At 44.5% G+C, this 21,988-nt stretch overlaps 2 protein-coding genes and 1 long non-coding RNA gene across 5 annotated transcripts in view; 2 read left to right on the top strand and 1 right to left on the bottom strand.

Annotated features, from left to right (window-relative positions):
* STON2 (stonin 2) overlaps window positions 1-5,655 on the top strand; it is a 77,615-nt gene extending 71,960 nt beyond the window's left edge. The window contains exon 7 of one of the 2 annotated variants that reach the window (XM_035539352.2): window positions 1,102-5,655. In XM_035539352.2, coding sequence (XP_035395245.1) covers window positions 1,102-1,185 — 84 coding nt within the window. In that variant the 3' untranslated portion in view covers window positions 1,186-5,655. The remainder of the gene's footprint in view (window positions 1-1,101) is intronic. The other variant, XM_050710916.1, reaches the window with a different exon arrangement.
* Window positions 4,861-20,124, bottom strand: LOC118244398 (uncharacterized). Its single transcript, XR_004777529.2, has 3 exons — window positions 20,010-20,124; window positions 16,845-16,934; window positions 4,861-4,991 (listed from the first exon to the last, which is right to left on the bottom strand). It is a non-coding gene; the product is annotated as an uncharacterized LOC118244398 (long non-coding RNA).
* GTF2A1 (general transcription factor IIA subunit 1) overlaps window positions 18,439-21,988 on the top strand; it is a 29,428-nt gene continuing 25,878 nt past the window's right edge. The window contains exon 1 of one of the 2 annotated variants that reach the window (XM_050710917.1): window positions 18,439-18,460. Coding sequence is in view for 1 of the 2 variants with exons in the window: in XM_035539353.2 (XP_035395246.1) it covers window positions 19,157-19,186 (30 nt within the window). In the remaining variant the exon portion in view is untranslated. Of the gene's footprint in view, window positions 18,461-18,881; window positions 19,187-21,988 lie in introns of those variants that run through there. The other variant, XM_035539353.2, reaches the window with a different exon arrangement.

Here is a 21,988-nt window from a genome sequence, read left to right as displayed (position 1 = left end):
TTGTCTTGAAAAGTGTGGGTAGACAAATGAAATACCATGGGCAGATGAGGGGGGAATTTGGTACGGGTCAGGCTCTGTGCAGTTGCTGCCCACGTGCAGCCTACTGATTCATGATAAGCAGGGCGTTATCCCTCGGTTAAGGTGGACTAAACTTGCTTACAGTTGCTTTGTGAAAGAGCATGCAGACAGACAGTCAGTTCCTGGGGAGCAGCTGATAAGCCAGGAGTGTGAACAGGGAGTTTTGCTGCTCTTTGTAGTAGCTGCAGTGGGAGTGCTAAAGTGGGAGTACTACAGCAGACAAAAGGATCACATTATTTCTGTGCTTAAATATTGCTTTTTCCTGCCTGCCCTAAGGAGATGAGCAGATGGGAAAATGCATGATGTATATACATGCCAAGAATCTCAGTATGCCAAATCTGCATGGTAGCTGATCACTCAGCAGAGAAATTGGCATTCTACCTGCCTTTTTTAAGAGTAATGATGAGAGATACTGAAAAAAATCTCAGGGCAAATATTTCTGATGTTAAATGCAATTGCATTTTTAGTAGTCACTTAAATTCCCTGGAGATGACATTTGATCTTCCTAAGTAATTATCCCTTCTAAGAATTAAACATTGTATTATCCCTGAATTTTTGGAGGTATTGAAATTTAGAACACAAGTAGATGTGCATTTTGCAAATGAATTTCTTTGCTTTTATCAAACATTTTGCATTGATCGTCGCAGAGTTTAAAACTGAGGCTGGTCTTCTGCTGTCACTTCGAAAGCCACCTAATCTTCTGCAGATTTGGTTCTGGGTTTGGATTCAAAGTACAGCTGGGGATGGTGATGAATATAAAATCATGTGAGACCAATTATCTTCATGATATTGTCTCTTCTGGAAATGATGTCATGACACTATTGAATCATAAAACTGTCTGGATTTGACTTAAAACCCTTAGAGTAAATCAAATCCAGCTTTTCCTCCTCAGCCTATTTCTTTTTACAGGCCTCTCAGTTTACCAAGTGTTTCTTCACCTGAGCAGTGACCACTACGGAAGATTTTTCAATCTTTTGTTTTTCTTTCTCATTACCAGTGTTCTCCCTCTTTTTCCTCTGACAGGTAGAAATAGAGCAGAAAAAAAGCCTGAATGAGGATCTGAAGGGAGAAGATACTGCAAATCTCAATGAATGTGCCACACAGTGAAGGAAGATCAGTTTTCAAGTCCCAAGAGGGATGGTCAAATTAACATACTTGGAAGAAAGAACTTGCAGGTTTTTTGTATTTTTATTTTAAAGGTATGGAATATTGCTTTTAAAATAATGCTCTGAAGAGTATTGTTTTTCTTCTTGATGATCCATACTTTGAGAAGAAGCTCACCAGTGCTTTGTTTGGAGTGGACCCATGGGCTTTTGCTAGAACTATTTTAAGTATATATCACCAATACTGTTGGTGTATAGACAGAATGAGTTATTTTTCTTGTATGCTGCTTGGCTCAGTCATCAGCAGATTCACTTCCTTCTGAACAGCCAGAAAAAAAACCAGGGAGCATCAAGTGAAAAATGATACAAAATCTCATTTCTGAAGTGGTCAACAGAATGAAAACCCTGAGCAGCATTCTGGAGAATCAACAAACTGCATTTTACACATGGTAAATGTCAAGCGGACGAACTACAGACAGTACAGCTAATTGTGTAGCTGTTCTTCTATTCACCCTTTCCTGCCTTGTTCTCTGAACTACATTGTTGTTGTGCACATTTTTGTGGGGTCTGGACAAGCTACAAGAAATCTTCTGCAATTTCTTAAAATTTTCATGTGTTAGTCTGGGCTGTTCTGTTATCTTGACTGAACATGGTTACAGCTGCTAGTAACAGGGAATGTGTGTTATAGTAGAGATGATACAGAAGGGACTTTGCTAAAATTAGATCATTCCTGCCTAGAAAGATTTAAGGGAAACACTTTTTTTTTGTTTTGTTTTGTTTTCTTCTGTTTAGTTTTATGTTTTCTTGAAAGGGTAAGGTGGAGGTTATTGAAAATGTCAGAGTGCTATTACTTTAACAATGTTGTTTGCCTTCCCAGTACTCCTTGGAAGTCTGCCCTTGCTTGCAGCACAATATTGCTTTCATGTTCTATCTTTAACTGACAATATAAGTAATTTTTGTGCAGCTATCTTTATAAAATCCCCATTAACTGAGACCAAAAATATTTTTTTTAATTGAGATGTTTAGATCTCCAACTAGCTGAAACTAGAAGCAAGTTTTAAACCTTCTTTCTAAATAAAAATGCAGAAGGAAAAAATCACTTATTCATATATATTTTTTCAGATAAAATTTTCAGATAAAAGAGTGTTTGAAACACCTATTTTTTGTAGTTGTTTCCATGGCTTGCATAATATTTTGTCTCAAGGTATTTTAAATGTGAAGAAAAAAAACATAATTTATTAAAACATTTATCTTTTGAAAGATTACTACTGACTTTAAAGTCATAAATTTGGAAAGCCTTGGCAAAGTAATTTAAAATCATAATGAATTAAAAAGCATTTTTAATAAATGTATAGGTTTATTTTATTTTACATTTCATACAAAAGAAAATTAATATTCACCCCTGGTTTACTACTTTCACTGTGATTCCTATAAAAATCACTGCAGTGCTAAAGTTCCAAATAAAACGTGAGATTAACTATATGAGTCTATAACTGGTAGTGGGAGAATTTAAAACAAATTATAGGGAATTTCTAAATGCGTTTTTGTATGCACCTGAAGTTTGGGCTTAGATCAACCTACTGATAAATATTTACACAGCCATGTTGCTGCACAACCTCTGGCAAAGGTATACTGCTGTAAATACATAAAAGTCTCAGTCCTTCTAGGGCTTCTTCATAAGCATGTAATCTTACTGCAGCCCAGAGAGCTCCTCTGAGCACACCATCTACTACTACATATTTGCAACGTCTTTCTATAAATTGAGAAATGGTATTAACTTTTATGAAGCATTTTGAGATCCATGGATGAAAATTATTGATAAAGTGCTAAGAATTATTTATTAAATAATAATGAATATAGGTTGTGAAATATCTGACAGCACAGAGCTGAATTCATGACTGATTCTCAGCTCTGCAACCACTAGCTGTGATGAGTTTCATGTCAACTCCTCTCTACAAAATTCACTCTACATTCCAAAGGCATTCGAAGAACTTCTGGGTATATTTCCTGTTTTTCACTGCTGCTCCTAGTGTACAGTTTCTGAAAAGGACCGGCAAGAAACCCAACAAGGCAAAACTGAATGTGTTCTGAGATGTTGCTGAGGAAGTGTGAGATGTTTTGTGAACGAACCAGTTATGAGATTTCCAACTCTGATCTGCAGACAGAGTATGAGAACTTTTGCCTTTTTTCCCTCAGACCCGAAAAACACAAATAATTAATAGCAAATAAGCAAAATTATGTTGTACTCCTTAATGAACGGGGAAAAAAAATCAAAGGAATATCTTTTTCCATCTCTGTTGAATTCCAAACTATTCAATCTCTATCATGCTCCAACCATAGACTATTTCATGACCCAACAATTGAAGGATTAACATACTGGAGTTTTGTGGATTTACTTCATTTCTCTTCTTCATCACTGATTCTTTCTTTTGTCAGTTCAAGGTTAATGAATGAAGGTAAGAGTATGGGCCTGACTCTAATCTCTCTTACATAGTGAGTTGTATGACAGAGGCATCTCTTCCAAGCCTAATGGGGTTACGCAGACAAAACTGGAGGATTGTATAGTAAAAAGCTATATTAATTCATTTCGATCTCTGGAACATATCTTTGTGATGTTCCTGCCACTGAATTTTCAAGAGCATGAATTTTGAGGTATGAATACCTCAGCCAGAGTTTCAAAAGATCTTACTTCCTATCAAAGCACTAGTGTAAGTAGTTGGATTTTTTCAAAAGAGCACTAACAATCAAAATCTTTAGAAAATCTAATATTGATACTACCAAGTGTCACCACTCAAAGCTTTTTTCCATCCAGCCCAATTATGAGCATTGAGCATTTGAACACTAAGCTCCTAAGTGCCCTTGTTGAGGCTTCCACTGTTCTTGCTTGATTAAACAGTGCCAATTCTTTGGTGTTAGACACTGCCACTGTACGAACTTCATGTATGTGAACTGTATGCTCTTCATGCACAGGGGTAAAGCAGTAATTTGGACAGACTGCTGTTGGAGGTGACAGGAAAGGAACTGAGAGTTTTGTCAGTTTTAGAGTAGCAGAACTGGTTTAGATGGTTTAGATACAAGATAGGCCTGTAGTGGGGGTGATTTATTTTTATTTATTTTTAATCTTGGGGAAGAATCTCTTTAAATAGTTTCAGATTAACACTCTTTTTGATAAAGATATAATCGCCGTCTTTGGTTTATTTGAAAGCTTTGTAGTACTCAAACACTCCATGCAGGAAATGTGCCTTCAAGGTAAGCATACATTTACTCCCTGAAGCTTATTCCCACTTTGAACCTTCCTTCTATATCTCATTACAATTTTGATTCACTTTGTACTGTGGTAAGACTTGAGGTATTGCAGGGAATTTTGCCTAGAAAAATAAACTGAAATGGTCTTTGATCACAAGGGGTAAAGATGAACATCATCTCCAGGCAGCTGAGCTTATTTTAGTGAACTCTTCTTACATTTATTAACTGTGGATACTCTGCTAGCAAAGGAAAATGGGTAAATTTGAGATATTACAAGTTACAGAAATAATTGTAACTGACTGATGATATTTTTATCCTTTAAAGTATTTTATTTAGATTCAAATTTAGTCATCCTATGAAGGAGACAGATTCTAGGTTCTTCGTTGTAGCAGTATCATAAGAAACATCACAGAAATAGTTTACCTTTTCTGGTGGGTTGCTGGCTGACATATTGGCACGACATCCAAGAGCTGTTGGTCTACCTGTCCAAATGACTTAGTAGCTGCTAAAACTCCCTCTTGGTCATTCGACTCCCAGGACTGAGAACAATTTCATGCATAAGAGCTTGAAAGCAATAAGAAAAGATGTACAAAGTTCAGCCTGGAGGTAATTATTCTGTCTGTTGCTTGCATGAAATTCTCAGTAATTTCCTCAGCTCTTGAATGTGCACAAAATAATCAAGGCCCTGATAGGTGACCTCTGTTCCAGAGGTTGAAAAATTCCTGTCTGTGACTCTTAGCAGTCCTTTCTATAGTTGTACTCATCTCCAGAACTGGTCTGTGCAGAACACAGATCACTTACAGAAGTACTTACCCTCTTCTGCCAAGAAGTTAAACCTACTTCATGCGTTGTCTCAGATACAACAGTTACATATAATACAATTCTGAGATCACAGAATTTTCTGTGATAACAGGTGTTGTTGTGCCTAGCCTTCTTGCTTTGTTCAGCCAACTACCCATCTATCCATCCACCCATCCGTCCTACCCTGCCTCTCTCCCTCTACTTGCAATTCGTTCTTTGCACTATTGACATTGATGGGTTTGATTATTTTGTAACATGTTCCTACCTTTTTTTTTTTTTTGTAAAATAAGAAAGTCTATACACTGGCTGACTTTGTAGAATTGGTTTGCTTGTTTGTTTTTTCTTTTTATTTTATGAGTTGAAATGGGATGTAATGTTTTGTTTGGACTATGGGAAAACTTAAATAAATGTTAAGATGAAACAGCATATCCACGTTTTCAATCTGAAATCGAAGTTGTATGTAGTATGTGCTGTATAGCCTGATAACTCAGTACCAGTCCTCTTAAATTCAGAGGAGGAAGTGTTTTGAATGGTATAAGGAAGGACATAAATTACAAGTAACAGGATTGTTTACAGAAAAGATATTATTTCATGTGATCACCCAGACTGAAAGATAGACTGCAAACAAAATGAAGCAGGCCTAGAGCATGAACCTTGTAACACAGACCATGCAATATAGCAGAGAATCCAACACTTTGAATGTAGCTGTCGAAGTAATTGAGAATTGGAGCCTCTGCTCAGTGCTCATCTTGAATTTCTGCTCTCTCACTGCTAAAGCCATGAGTGGGAGAGCAATGTCTTCTTGTGATCAGAATATCTTTTTGCAAAGCAATAATAAGGATAAGGTCTAAACACCTCTGGTATGATCCTTTGTGTTCTTTCAAATTTGAATAAGCCATATATCATTTCATACATTTTTCCACTTCTCTCAACTTCACTTTCTCAAAAGCACTCCCTGAATCAGACTGAAGAGCTGGGCAGTCTCATTGACCAAAGAAAATCAGACACCCGTCATAAGGGCTGCTCAGATTATCGCTCTGAGCCCAATATGTTCTCCATAGTGTATGCCTCAGTACAACTCGCAGTTAGTAAGCCAATCATTTTACAATATAAGAATATGGAGGCACACAAGGAAAGATTCCTCATGCTCAATATTCAAGAGTAAATCAACCAGAAGAAAATCAGCCAGAAGAAAGAAGAAAGTTAAATAGGAAAGTTCAGGAACAGTTAGTAATAGCAGTTTGTTTACTATTATTCAGATTTTCAGCGACATTTGGAAATGATAGTATCAAATTGGGAGGGTAGGATTAGATTAACTGTCATAGCTTCATAATATAAAAAATGGATAAAAAAGGTGAGAGTTATTAAAAAAAAAAAAAGAAAAAAAAAGGAAGACAAAGTTTGAAACCATGTAGCTCAAAGTTCCTTGGCAGTAATTCAGTCCTTCAAGACAAGCCAAAATATGGCCCTAAAAGAGATGGAGACCTCAGAGTACCAGCGCGAAGTGTACCTAAACAAAAGACATCACTGGAGTGAGATAGGGCAATTTGGAGGGAAAAAGCACCAGAGCTTTCTTTCAGTGCTCTTAGTTGCCATGACTGCCCTTAGCATCTAACTCAAATACGTCGTCAATTTATGAGTAGGACAAAACCTGCTGAAGGTTAGCTGAGGTAAAGCAAAAGATAAAGAAGCAGCCCATTGTTTCTCATCCAGAAGCCTGCTGCAGCTTGGGTACAGTTCTGTGTCACAGCAGATGTGCCTGAAACACAAAGCTCACAAATCTCCGAAAAAAACACACCTGTCCTTTTGGTCACAGAATTAGAAGCCTAAAGGCAACTACCCTCCACCCCCCAAAAAAAAAAAAAATTTTTTTTTTTTTTAAAAGGTAGATGGAATCATATGGAATCATATTCAAACACCGAATATGAATGATGTATTTTTCAATCCTGACTGATGGAGAGGGGTGACTGTAGCAGAGCCTGCAGCCGTGCTGGGGTGCAGGGATTGGGGCAGGCTGGTCCTTCCCTGGTCCAGGAGCCTGCTGCTGGCTCTCAGCTGCTACTGCCCCAGGTGCTGCCGATAAACCAGGAGCAACCAAAGTAGCCTAAAGAGTTTCTGAAGACAGGATGAATACAGTGTGAATAAAGCTAAAAGTAATTTCCAAAGGGGAGAGCCTCTTTTGTAGAGGTTTCCCGTATGCAGAACAGAAACGCAAAGATCTACTTCTTTGTGTGGAAGCTGAGAAACTTGTTAGGGCACAGTCAGTTCAGCAGTTGTATTAGTACAGAGAGTACTTAGATGAAAAGGGGATAAACTGGGAAAACTGCGTGTCAGCTCCCAGATGCAGGCAAAACTGTTGGGGAGTTCTGTCTTCTGGTCAAGAGAAACAAAAGCAAAATTGCAGCCAGTTTTCAACCAAGAGATGAATAGAGACAGCTTCCTCTGTTTCCATCTCCAGCTGAATCAAAATCTTGTTTGAACTGCATCAGTACGCAGGATTATTTTATTTTCTCCCCAGGCTGTTCTCTCCACCCTTTGCACAGGAGGAAGAAATGTCCTGGCAGGCAGGAGGTGACAGTTGGCATGAGAGTAGCAACCAGGGGAGCGCGGGTGGCAAAACAGGGTATACTGAAGTTACAACCTCAACAGACAGAAATGTGCAGCGATATCTCACGAAGTCCAGTGATGAGTCAGGAACTACCAAAAAAATGTGACTTGAGGATTCACGGTTTGCAAACACCGATACTGGGAACAAAGGGAAAAAATAGTCACAAAGAAAAAGAAAAAAGAAAGAAAGACTGGGAGGGAGGCTTGTGAATAAATATAATTGGTTTTGGAACTGAACCACAATGTCAAAATCAGTTGTCAAATAGCACCGTGACAGAGAACCAGAAATACACGGGGTGCTGAAACCATGAGCGAGCTGTGGCCCGGCAGGCCGTGGGGTTGTGGTGTGTGGCCTGCCTACAGCCGTGGCCTGCAGGTCTGAAGGGTGAGAGGGCCGGTGGCCCAGCCTGCTGCCCAGGCGCTGAGGGACTGTTGCTCTCTGGTGGTCACTGCTGCCTACTTCATTGGCTACTGACCCACTGAGGAGGAAGCCTCAGTGAAGAGCAACTCTCACCGGTTTTCCGACTGTGATCCTGGTGCAGAGTTTGGCCCTTTGTGAGACACTGCAAATCAGCCAGGCCCAGGTTTTCAAAACAGGGTATAAGTACCTCAGTCTGCTTTGTGCTTAGCTGAGAAAAGGCGAACATACAGATTTTTCAGTGGTGTTGATGGCTCTTTTCACCAAAGCAGTCCTTGCCTGTCAGCCCAGGCATGCGCAGAGTCAGGCAGGGCATTAAAAGCACAGACTGCAGCAGCCATCGCCAGCAGCCTTAGCAGTATGTACTTCAAAAGCTGGGGCCTGCGAGTGTTCTGGAAAACAGGGATAGTGAGAATCAATCCTATTGAAAGACTGAGCTTAAATTTATGTTCGTAAGGCACTTTAAATATCTCCAACTAAAAAAAAAAAAATCCTGTGAAAGGATAACTATTATCTACTGTCTATTTAACACCAAAATTATGTGTATGTTGTATAGCCACACATAGGCAGAGGTGCCTTGTGTGGTGGAAGGGCCAGCAGTGCGATGTTTTTATTTTCCAGGCACTCTTTAGAAAGACAGACACCCTTCCCTGATGCATACCAGGGGGACTAGGTCCAAGCCTGGGCAGCCAAGCTCAGTAATCCCATCAGCAAAGCCCCAGCAGCTGCTGCCTCAGCCTGAAAGTATCAGGATTCCCAGGAGCTCTCAAAAATTTGTAGGAAAGATTTCTATGTGCAGCTACAGCTCAGCTCCTGTGCATGCCTCAAACTGCCTCTGCCTTGACACAGCTAAATAGCGAAAGCCAACCTGGATTTTCAAGCCAAGCGTTCTCCCGCATTCTCCCTCCTGAGGGGTCTCATCTGCTGTTGTATCGACAATGTACATCGTGCATTATAAACTTGCTCAGTGGTTAGGGCACTATGCTGGAGATAAGCAAAGGGCTTTGGGCTCCCCTTTTCTCCTTGTCTGAGGCTACCTGGCGGGACAGGACGGGCAGCTCTCCTCCTGCCAGAGGTGGAGACAGTTCAAGACAGAACAAGAGTGAGAGAAGATTTTGAGGGCTCAGAGTGCTGGCTGGGTTTGTCAAGCCTCGACTGCAATTTCTACAGCTGTTGAGTAAATTATGGAAATAGTCCTTGGAGCAGGAACTAGAATCCAGACCTGCCCTCTGCCTCCAGACATATCTTTCTCTGCTGAGCTCACTGAACCTGGAAGTCCTTCTGCATGTTCAAAGTACTTGGGGTAAGTAATGGCACCGTTGGAGGACAGTACCTTAACTGTTCACTGAGGTGCAAAGGAAATACAAGTGTTTAAATACATCCTTCTGCTGTAGTTTCTAAGAAGTAATTTGTTATAAAAAGTCTCCTACCTGAAGTAAAATGGTCTTTCTGTATTAGAGCCTGGCAATAATACAACCATATGCCTTGGAAATAAATGCCTTATAGCATGGGGGCTGTTTTCTTTCACAGCACCCACACAAAAATCGGTTTCAGCTTGTCATAAAGTAATTTCTTAGCTATTTTTTAGGTTTCATCAAAAGATGTACTAGTCACCAATTTTCAATTTACATTGATAATTTGACAAATTGGGCATTATGAAAGTACTTTTGTAGAAGTCACAGCCAACAGTCATTGCTCTCAAAGAGAGTGCTATAGAAAAATTTTAGCACGAAGAGGGAAATTTTAAAAACATTTCTCTGACTTTTGTTTGTTTGTTTGTTTCCTGCTGGAGTTAGCATATTAGCATAGGAGTTCTCCTGCCTCCCTCTTGTGGCTACGTTTTTACTCTCAACTTGGAAAAGGAACAATCTCAGTACAGCCACAGAGTTCATGATAGTTACCCTCCTGATACTAGCCTTCTCCTTAATTTTGCTAGAAAAGCCCCCTTATGTTGGGAATATCCCAAACAAAATTTTTCTGCCTCAGGGAGAGATTCTTTTTCACTTTCATGTGGGTACAACTGAACATGTTTGATAAAATCAGTGGTAATTCATGCTGGTTACATTTTGTAATTGATTCTGGATGTTCAGATTCAAGTTAGCCAAATGTACGAGCTCCACCTAGGAGTTAAGACGGTATATTTGAGGTGATGTAATGTTTTCACACTGTGCTGGAAAGTCTAGACAACAACTTTGGAGTCAACTGCTTTGACGCAATGACCCTCCAAAAACTCATGGCCTATACATTTTAGGATATCACTTTGTCCTTCCCGATCACCTTCCATTTAAGAATTGCATAGCCCTTTCCAAACATTAAGAAATTAAGCCCACAAGAACTGACTGAAATAAAAGACCGTACCTCTCAGACGATAAGAAAGCTATGATAGCATTAAATTGCTACCTTGGAATGAGAGAGCCTCAACTGAACACAAATCTAATGCCCCTCCATTGTTTCCTTAATCCACAAGAACATCTTCTCCCTTCAAGGTCCTTAGCAGACTTACACCACGTGTGGTGTTATTTACCTTGAATGTCTCTGCTCTGTGCCCTTGTATTCTTCATTCCTTAACAATTCACACTGATACCAATACAGCTCATTGCCTACTGCAACACTCGTGAGAATTGTTTCTTGAAAGCCATTGCTGGAAACTGGGCAAGAGGAACATGGAAACTTGTTGCAGAGAATGGAAAGAGAATGAGCTGCACCGTTTAAAGACCACTGCTGCGTTTCTTGCTTTGTTAGGCCTAAAAGAAAGTGAGTCTGCAGTTCTGCACCACTGTTACATGGTCGCATCCTCCAGCTTCATCTCCAGTTTCACCAGTGAAAAGGACTTGCTGTGACCACTCACACGTTTATATAACTACCTGGGTGATATGGATAGAGATATTCATTATCACGTTGGCTTTGAACTTACTCTCATCTGCTTCACGTTAAATGATACCCATCAGCACCTCCTTGGCTGTCAGCCAGTAAAAACATTCATGGGAGCTGAGCCCAGCCCCATGCAGACTGCCAGGGGCTGGCTGCAGCAACAGCTACAACTTCTTGGGAAAAATCACTCCTGGTGCCTACAGACCAGGAATCTCACACAGCCGCTGTGGGCCCTTTGCTCTGTAACCATTAATACTGCATCTGCATCTGGACAGTTCGCTTGGAAGAACAAATTCAGTCAGACTCGGGCACAATCGCATCTCCGCTGGATCAGCCGGAGCACACCACACCATGTGTGGGATGGCAAGCACCATGTCACCTGGCTCCCCAGGCTGCAGTGTATGCGGGTGTTCACTCGCCTGCCTGGCAAGAAGATGGGTGTGTTGTGTCAGGCGGCCATTTTGGGGGGCCAGCCTCTTGGTGCTGAGATGAGCCAGCCCCCATGGAAACCTGAGGCAAAACTTGAAGCAGCTGCGAGGCCACTACTGCATCCTTCCCATGTGTCTACAAGGTGTTATTTCCCAGATACCACATTATTTCCCAGATATCACACCATCTGTGCCTCATCCCTTCTGGAACGTCTTAGTGAGCCATACTGAGATGCAGCATGGATCACAGCATGGTTTCAGTCCTTCCAGCACAAATACAGCTGCCTGAAAACTCTACGCTGGAAGCATTGTTTTCTGCTCACTGTGTGCTCTGCCCATACCATAAAACAGCAAGCAAAATTGCAGGTATAGTGGGTGCGATGGAATGCCTCACTACAAATGTTAGAGAAATGTTAGAAAATAGAGACATAGACATGCTGGCTGCTAATTTGCCTAGAGTCTGTCTCTGGGAAAAATGAGACGGCTGATGACAGCAGGTCATATCGCAAATATAGGAAGATTTGTAGTGGAGGATGATGCTTAAGATGGAAAAACAATCTTTCAGCTAAAGCAGCAAGGCAGGGAGTAGGAACAAGCAACTAAGGGAAAATATGAGCTCAGATTTGTAAGGGAAGCTTCACATTTTTTTACATGTTTTCAGCTGTCAAAATCTTCATATGCCCAAGACTCACAGGTTACACACCATTTACCATGAAGACTCAAGCGGAAAGGAACTCTGGAAATGGGTCACAGGTTGGAAGTGGCAATAAATAGGCCTAGGGCCCTCTAGCTCCATTACAAGACGAGTTGGGCTGGCTCCTTCCTGCTGTTTTCCTTTCTCTCAAAGCCAGGGTCCCTGACTGCCCATCAGTCCTCACACTAGAACAGCTTTACCATTTAGATAATTAGCCCCAGCATGGGAACTGCACATTAATTGCTCGTAAGCCACAGGATGGCCACAACTGAGTTCATGCTCACTGTTCCTCGCTAGGAAGCCTGAACACAGCCAAAACCGAGCTGAACTTGTTTCCTGCAAATTTCCATCTTGTCCTGTGAAAAATAAACCTACAACTCATCTAGGAAAAAAAAAAAAAAGAAGGCAAAAATTTGTCTTGCCTGTCTGATGCCCCTGGTGCTGGGTCCCGGAGGATCACCTCTGAATGGGCTGTAAAGTGGAGGGCACACCCATGTTTTTCCATGAAAGCTGTAGCCTGCTTGCCCCTAAAGCAGCTCTGAGTGATCCTCAGCAAGTCAGAGGCTTTGCGTGGTTTGCAAGGCCACTCACCTGGGCGCAGAGGAACGGATATATTACCTAGGAGGCAGTGAGCATCCAAAGTAGAGCAAACTTGCCTTGCATAAATGCATTTTCAGTTTATGGACACGTGAACACATGAACAGGGGACAAACTAGTGGGTAGAAGACACCACAGCACATCACCGTGTAGCAGTGGCTGCCCATGTGCAGCCTCTCACCTGCAGCACTGTGGCAAGCCCAGGCTGCACACGCGCTGCCAGACGAACCACGGGGTTATCACCTACACAGAGCAGCACCCTGCCGTAGTTACACGCTGCATGTTTGTGTTCTGGCATACTCTGTGGTGATTACTTTGTCATAAGTCACCACGTGGAGTCCGAGGTATGTAAGGCTCGCAAAATGACTCTATAGATCACTCAGTGCAAATTTTTTACTATGAAACTTTCACTCTCCAACGCCTGCATAAATCAGGAATAACTTTGCTGAAGTGAATTCAATTTTGCCGTGGACCTTTGCACACAAGAGCTGGAATATACGGCAGTAATCAGTGAAAACATTTATCAGCATGCTGGGTAACGCTTTGCTTTAGAGTCAGTAATGCAGGATGCTGCATGCAGGGAGAATCCAATCGCTGTTTGAAGTGCAGGGTTTTTGTTACCTGAGTTCTTTGTTTCCGGGCTTCGTGGCTCAGAGCCAGCAATATTTTGGCTGTTGTCAGAACCTCATCACAGCTGAGTAGCTGTGATTCACAACAGTTGCAGACTGAGTGATTAATTTTACTGCTTAAAAAGTACTTAAGCAAGGTAGTACAGACAGAATGTGTAACTTGAAGGCACTCCTTTAGCTTGTGCCTCTGCAGACATGCTGTAACCTTCAGAATTTTAGGGGCTTTTTTAGCTATTTAAGAGTCAGTGCTCAGCATTCAAATTATGATTCATTTATTCTGTAGAAACCTAAACAGTAGGCGAACATATATACACATGCAAAAACAAAGAGGTGGTCTCTGCCCTAGGACCAGCAATCTTCCTATTACAAACCTTACAACTTGCCTACAGCAAGTGGGGTGGGCATTTCAGCACAGGACAATTCTTCTTCAATGAAAGGAGTCCTGAAGGCTTTTCTACATGACAAAGCATTTGGCAACAATGTTGTTTCGTAGCATTTCCTCTCCTGGTCACTTATTTCTACTCCTGTCAGCTCTTGCAGTTGCACTAACGTGTCTTTTGTAGGGTTACCCTATGAACCAGATCAGGAAACCTATCCAGGTTAAAAATTAGCCACAGGAAAAAAAAAATGGTACAGCAAGGAACTGGCACAGCTGCAAAAGCAGAGCACAGTCACACAGGGATGAAATAAGCAAAGAGTGGCATGGGAAGGAGGTATGAATGCCCCAAATCCACATTCTCACTGAGTGTTTTGGGGTCATAGGAGTGTTTGGGGTCAGTGTCTCCATTATGTTTTGCCTTTACAAACTTAGTACAGTTTTGTCAACCAGAGATATGAAGGAAACTATCTCTGATTACAACTCTATGCCATCAGAAACGTCTACTGAAGTGTAAATAAATACACTACGGGCAACAGCCTAGAAAAGAGCTTGTTGCCTCCTCCAGCTGTAACTGATTGTGCCACTAGAAACAGCTGCTATAAAGGCCGTGGGGCAGGCATGTGACTTTTGAGTGGGGTAGGCTGAGGGAGGTTAAAGAAAATCAATACTCAAAGTAAAGGTGGTAAGAGCAGTCCTAGAAAACAAGTAGTTCTGCAAAATCTGATGTGGAGTTTGTACTAAAACAGAGAGGATGTTGTGATTCTGCTACAGGGGAAATTGTAATGTTGAAAAGATAGGGTTAGTGGCAACTTTAGAAGAAAGTCTTTGTGTTGGCCTCTGAATTTGATGGTATTGTTCCTCAGTCTTTAAAGATCTACAAAGGCCTAAAGAGATCTACAGGTACGTGGGGACAGAAGGAGTTAGAGCAACAAAGTCACTACAGTAGCTGGTCCTCTGTTAATATGGGCTTCAGTGAGGGTGCAACTGATGCCTCTTGCTTGGAGGAAGATGGCTTTCTAATGTTGGTAGGCAGCTGTGTGGCATTGCCTGTATAACTAAGTGCACGGTTCTAGTGTCCTGTTTAGACATGCCTTAATGAGCAAGGTGTATACAAGTTGTTTCCAAACAACTATACCTATTTGAATGGTAAACAGTCTCAAACTGTGTTAAAGCAAAATTCTCTGTGCTTCCTACTTTGCTTGAGTAAGCACTTGGTGAACAGGGCAAGCCTGACACTCTAACAGCTTAATCCTGACAGAAAAGCTTAATGTGTAGCAACCTCCTCACCAGGCCTTGCCTGAAGTAGCACTTGGAGTTGTGAACTCCCTGCCCTCGGAGAGGTGACTGGAGACAAACCCTGCTACTCTAGAATGACGAGGTTTGGCTCGCTGTGGTAAAGGCAGCTGCTTTGAGCTTGTGTTGGAGTCTGAAAACTGGTGTTGGTGTGCTTTGGTGAAGTGTGGTGCCAGGCTTCACGCTTCAGAAATGAGAACAAATCTATCAAGAAAATTAGAGGTGTCTTAGAATAAGACTGACAGGACCTATTGCGTTCCATTTCTGCCTTGCTTTTGGGGGGTGTAAACCTAGTGCTGAAGGTAAAAGGGGAGTAAGCTTAATGTCTGTTTCCAGCTTTTAGATTGTGAGGAACAGGCTGTTAGAAGGAAAATGTCACTCAAAAGATTTTACATAGCTTTTGATTAAAGAATACTATACCTGAACACTGAATGAAACTACTATTGCATAAGCTCCGTTATTTGTCAGCATCTCTTCCAAGTCTAGAGGGCTGGCTGTATCCAGAAAAGCTTTTGTGTGATGTGTCCACCATTAATTTCTGCCTGTGTCCAAAATTTTGAGTTGTGGCTTAAAACACTTAGTATTTTTTCAGGTCTGAAGGAACACTTCAATAAAAACTCGAGTTATAAATAAATTTACACTCTGGTACAGTGAGTGCTCTTTGTTTCCGTGTATGATCTGAAATGTTCTTACAGAGAAATGAGGGTGCTCTGATGCTGATTGGGTCTGGGTTTCTCCAGGTGTGTGAGATTAAGTGTATTCATTGCATACTCTTGGGAGACAGAACAGTAGCTTCAGATTTTTTTAATATTTTCAGATGAACAAAAAAAAAGCTCTTCATGTAGATTTTTTTTAAAGATAAATTTATTCTATTTTGACTTGGCATCAAGATTTTGTGCTTCTCACTTTCAGCTGAATTGAGAGCTGGTGGTTTTCAGTGGAAATCACAGGTACTTAGCACCTTCCAGTTTCTAGACTCAAGTGTGTCCCACACCCACTTCCCAAATTAGCAAATACTTACATGTCAGTTCTCCTTTTGCAAAACATGAGCGATACATGTTAAGAACAATATACTAGGACTTGCGAAGGACTTTAGAATGGAATTGCAATCAACCCAAAACTCATAATAGACCCTGCTACCCAGCTTCCTTCTCACAAGTGTTTTTTTTTTAAACAAACAAAAAAAACTCTTCTAAACGATGTCGCTCTCTGATAGGCCACAAAGGAGATGAACTAAGAACATTGATATTTGTACTAATTTAGCAAGGTAATGTTTGAGTAGTACATCAGTTTCTTCCTCTGATGAGAAGCAAGAGACTCATCTTGTACCAACAGGACAGAATCATCCAGGGCACTGAAAGTAGACTGTACAACTGCATGTATGGTGTTGGCTATAAAATATAACTTGTATGTCTTTGTCACAAATGTTTTGGTAGAGAGATGCTTTTGCCTAGGATTGAGCATGAACTTTATTTCCTCCTCCAGCACACCAAGGATCAGCTTTTGACTTTGGACATGCGTTTTTCCCCCTACAGTACTCCTTCTTTGGAACTATTTGCTTGCAGTGAAGGATGGTGTGTACCTAAATATCACCAGCTTTGCTTTGGGTAGAAAGTGCTACAATATGTATCACTGTGCAGTTCGAGTCTAGACAGTACAAAGCTAAAATGTCAACAGTAAAACTGACATTATTGCCATACCTGGTGAAGCCACTGGGAGTTGGCAGTGGTAGAAATCTTAAGCTTGTGCGTTATCCCGTCTTGTTTTTCCTTGATATGATTCATTACTGACTGGCAAACAAAGGATAAATACTGTTAACTGTAGTAGTAATGCTGTGTGTAATTCATGCCTACTGAGACTATCCAGACCATTAACGCTCCTACTGCAGTGTGTATATATACCATATATATACCCAAGTATGTTATTCCAGCCTAACAAAATGCTGAAGCCGAATCCACTAACATCAATACAGCAGGGCAGCCAAGGTGCTGGGGAAGTGCAGGGTGAGCAGGCTTCAGAAACCAGCTAACTTGCTCGCTCTCCCTCAGCTGCAGCTGAATTAGATGGACCATTGACTTGACTCAATAGGGCATTTCTTGTGGGGGCTTGATTTGTTTCGCAGCAACATCCTTTAGAGGAGCTTGGGGGTTACCGGTGCCACAGAGTAACTTGATACTGATGTCTGAGAAACTGTGAGGGGCTATGCCCTGCAGGCCCGATGTTCCTGGGAGACAGTCTGCTGAACTGCAGAAAGGAGTGCGATACCCCACTGAGCTGTTACTGCTCACGTCCACATGCTGATTTTTGAATTACACAGGAAGTCACTCTGGAAATCAGTGGGGTTTCTGGTCTATCCAGGGAAGGGAACTGTATCTATCCAGTGCTTCATCTTGAAAAGAGGAAGGGTGTGAATGGCAATCTGATTCATTCCTGGTGGTGTGCCAGTTGCTTCAGCAGCTAAAACTACTTGTGAACTCTGCCTGTGAGTGCCCTTGCCAATTTCTTTGAGTTTTATGTGACTGTTTGTGTAATTATTTAAAGCGTAGAAAATGGAAGGCCATGAGCGTTGGACAATTTACAGGCCCAATTTGTAAACACTCTGTGAGAGATTGCTACCTTCTTATTGCTACATCAGGAGTGAAGTAATACTAGCACCTCATTCCCCTTGCTCATTCAATATAGCTGAAGTCAGATCATGAATTATGGCTGCTGAGATGGCAGCCCCTCACCAGTCCTGTTGATTGGGGTATGAGAGTGGAAATCTCCAGCAAAAATGTGGAATTGACAGCTGAGGATAGTAAAACTTTGTGGACTCTTTCCCATGTAACTTTTCTGCCAGACCTCCAGCAGTATGCACCATAAACTGGATTTAACAGGTGGTCTGTTGTAATTAGTCAAGTCCCTATACAAAGTCAGCCCTTCAGAAGGGAGAGGAGGTATTTGTTACCACAGAACTGAAGGATGTTGAAGGAGTGGAGGGGCACAAATCCCCTCCTGTCAAAGGGTATGAGACAGGAGTTTCTGAACTTGCTACTTGGGCTAGTTGATAGGCAGGGCTTCAGGTTGAAGGTAACGTGCCAGGGTTGGCCTGTAGTGCAGTATTTGTGCTGAAGCGATGTAATGAACTGAGTCGGAATTAAGTGCTGCTTTCCATTTATGCTTGAGCAGGACTTTTACGTGTGACTTAGTGGTGCAGGTCTAAGCTGGATTCAGAAATGCAAACTGATGGAGCAATGCTCATGGTTGAGGAGATTTTTGCTGTATTACGTGGATCTCACGTGTTACCATGGAGAGAGGGGACAGGGAATGGAAGGCGGTAAGCAGGGGAAAAGGGAAGTCAAGCCAACTGGCAGGGCTCAGACAACTCCCTGCACGGCTGGGAGGTCCTGTGGCCGTGGGCTCTTAAGGAACAGCGAAAACAAGTGAATTTGGACGTGAGTGAGGGCCGGGGGGGCACTGCAGTGACTGCAGGACGGGGCCGACCTCTGTGGCCGACGTCCCTCAACCCCCGGGGGCCGCCGGGCCCCTGAGGGCGACCCGTGACGTCACGGCCGCGGGCCCCTGAGGGCGGCAGCGCCGCCATTTCCGCCTCGGTAGAGCCCGGGCGCGCGCGCGCAGCCACTTCCGCCTCGGCGCGGCGGCGGCGGCAGCAGCGGGGCGGGCGGTCGGCCCACGTGACGCGGCGGCGCTCTCGCGCGCAGCTCTCGCGGTGCCGGGCCGGCCCCCCCCCACCCCCCGCCCGCGGCCCCCTCTCGCCCTGTCGGCTCGCGCAGCGGCGGGGCTCTCGCTATATAAAGGGGCGCGGCGGGCAGAGCGGGCGGCTGGCGGCGGCGGCTGCAGCCCCCGGGGCCGGCGAACGAGGCCGGGCCAGGCCCGCGGGGCTCTCTGCAGGCGGGGGGTAGAGGCCGGGGGGGGGGGGCACGGCAGCCGGGCGGGTTTATTGTTTTAGGGGCGACTTCCCCCCCCTACCCCCCCGCACCGCGGTTGGGGGCGTCCCGGGGGTGCTCGGGACATGGCGAGCTCGACTAACACAAACCCCGTGGTAAGGACCGGGCCGGGGGGCGAGGGGGGCCCCTACCCCCGCGCTGCCTGCCCTCGGGCCGCCCCGGCCCCCTCCCCTGCCCCCGGCCCGGCGGCGGGAAGGGGGCGGCGGGGAGGGAAGGAGGAGGAGGAGGAGGAGGAGGGGGGGGTGGCACCGGGCAGCCCCCCGGGGCAGCCAACTTGTGGCGCCCGGCGCCGGGGAGGCGGAGAGCGGAGCCCGGGGGCGGCGGGAGCGGGGCCGGGGGGAGCCGGGGGGGAGCCGAGGGGGGCGCGGGGCGGCGGCGGCGGCGAGGCCGGGGTCCGGCGGGGAGGGGAAGGAAGGGAAGGGCCGGGGGTGCCGCCGCCGCCGACGGAGGGAGCCGCCCGGGGATGGGGCGAGCGGCGGGGGAGCGCTGCCGCCGCCGCTGGGAGCCCCCGGCCGGTGTCGGTGCGGCGGCGGCCCCGGCCCGCGCCCCGCTGGAGCCATTTTATGTTGCTTTATCCGAAGGAGACGATGGTTGAAAAGCACTTCTCCCAGCCCCGCGGGTCGGGGCGGCTCGGCCGGGCGCGAGCCCGGAACTTTTTCTGCAGCGAGCGAGGCAGTATTTATTTTACAAAGACAAACTCTTCCCCTCCTCCCCTCCCCTCTCCTCTCCCCCCCGTGTCCCTTCTCGTGCTTTCTGCACCTTCGTGGGTGGCTTGCTGCTGTGCTTGCGCTCACAGGTTCGCAATAAGCAGTCACACCAACCTGCGCGGCCATCGAGCCCCCCCAGCGCCGCTCTCCTCTCCCCCGCTGTCCGCCCCCCGGCCACGACCCCCGCCCCGAAACGCTGGCGGAGACAAACCCGGCGTCCCGGCTGCAGGCTCGGCCCCCTTGTTTGTGGCTCTCAGATCCATCATGGCTTCCCCCTGCCTTTCTGCCTGCCTGCTCCTTGTGTTCCTCCTCCCTGTGGCTGCCCTGTTTATATAGAGCTATTGCCGCTCTCTAATATAGACTCTGCTAGGATGGGAAGGTGCTTTCCAGCCCCACGTCACCGCCTCTCCATTTAAACACCACATCAGCCTTTAAATAGGGAGAGAGCCGCCGAGCGCGGGCTGGGAGGTGCATGCATCCGCGGCGGCGGCTGCCAGCCGGGCTTTTTGTCCCTCCGAGCCCGCCCGGCCCCGGCTCTCCCCGCACCGGCACCGGGGCCGCTGCCTCGCCTCGCACAGCAGCCGGGCTCCGCGCTGCGCTCCCCTCGCCTCCAGCCTCTCCCGCCTTCCAAAAGCATTCACCTTTCTCTCCCCCCTTTCTTTCATTCTTCCCTTTTTTCTTTTTTCTTTTTTTTTTTTTTTTTTTTGGTCACTAGCATCCAGCTAGCGCAGAGTCGCGTGTTACCCGCACGGTCTTCCACCGAGCTTTTCGGCTGGGTGGGGAAAGTAGAATTGAAATGGTTCTTCCCCAGTATGTCACGGAGAGATGTGATACTTATTGTGCGGCGCTTTGCCAACATCTGCCTACAGCTGTCGCACCAGAAGTACCATTAATATTAAAGTTTTGTCTGGGGGCCCTGGGCCGCAGATACTACTTAACGAGTTTTACGTGCTTCTGGTAACTAAAGATGATGGATGCACGCGGATTTTACTATAGTCTGAGAAGATCTTATTGCAGTCTGAATAGGGCAAAGGTTTTGGAATTTTCATAAATACTTTGGAATTTTCACCAATATTTGAGTTAATTACAATATTTCTTATCCTACAAGACATTATACGAAAGCACGTACAAAGCGTCAAGGATTTCCTTTCCAAATCCAAAATGTTATAGGCTGCCTGTGAAGTAAGGTCGTGCAATTGCAAAGGAGTGGCGTTGCTTTGTAGCATTCTGTCAGGTCTTGTATCAGGAAAATTTCGGACAGCAGTCAGCCATTACGCGCAGGTCAGTGCTGACAGGATGCATTTCGACTGCGTGTGATCTGAACCTGCTAGTTGTCCTGTTCGTAAACCGCTGCCTTTACTTTCCTATTGAATGAAAAGGGTCTGTCTCCGTATAGTAAATCCAAGGTTTCACTTCTCTTTTTCTACCAAGCTATTGCCGAATAGGATAATACATGTACCGAATAATCTTCAGAGCACTTGTAAATAACTTTATTTCAGCAATTTTCTAAGGCTTATCAGTGCTGCACCTCTGCTTCTGTAGAGCTCTCCTGGAAGGTGTCTGTGTGTGAACATGGTGTTCAGAATTAGAGAAGAAAAAAAATTAAAATGAGCCTGACTCCAGTAGGCGTGCTTTAGGCTAAATTTCAACAAAGTAGTAAAACCTCGCAATCTGTGCTAAAAATCAGGCCTCGCTGTGTAGCAATGGTAACGGTGCTTACCTCAGGGTTATCAAAGAGGAGCGGGAACGTTCGGAAGCACTGCAGCCAGATGATGGCTTTAGCAAGCCAGATATGGAGCCTGGTGTGCAGTAATATCACATCAGCATCCTATCAAATCTGGATTGCTAGACAGCTGTTCTTCCTATTAAAGGGCCGATATAAAATGTTAACAGTTGTATGCAGTGTAAAGTTTTGTAGCTGGCAAACGTAATTACTTGTAAAAGTCTATGACAATGTTTAAAAGAAAAAGCACGTTTTATTAATGACTTACAGTGTAGATTTTATATGTTGATTCTTCTTACGCTCTTCTTTGATGTAAGTGTGGCTGAAATTAGTTACCTCTGCAGCACGCTGTTCTGGCTGTGTTGTAGCTGGCCTCTAGCTGCGTCTCCACCCCAGGAGAAAGGGGCTGGCAGCACTGCAGGGGGATCTGCTGAAGTAGCTGGGAATAAACCGCAGTCACACGCACA

Source organism: Cygnus atratus, chromosome 5, assembly GCF_013377495.2.
Source record: "Cygnus atratus isolate AKBS03 ecotype Queensland, Australia chromosome 5, CAtr_DNAZoo_HiC_assembly, whole genome shotgun sequence".
Lineage (NCBI taxonomy): Eukaryota > Metazoa > Chordata > Aves > Anseriformes > Anatidae > Cygnus > Cygnus atratus.
This window is presented reverse-complemented; position numbering and strand designations above follow the sequence as displayed.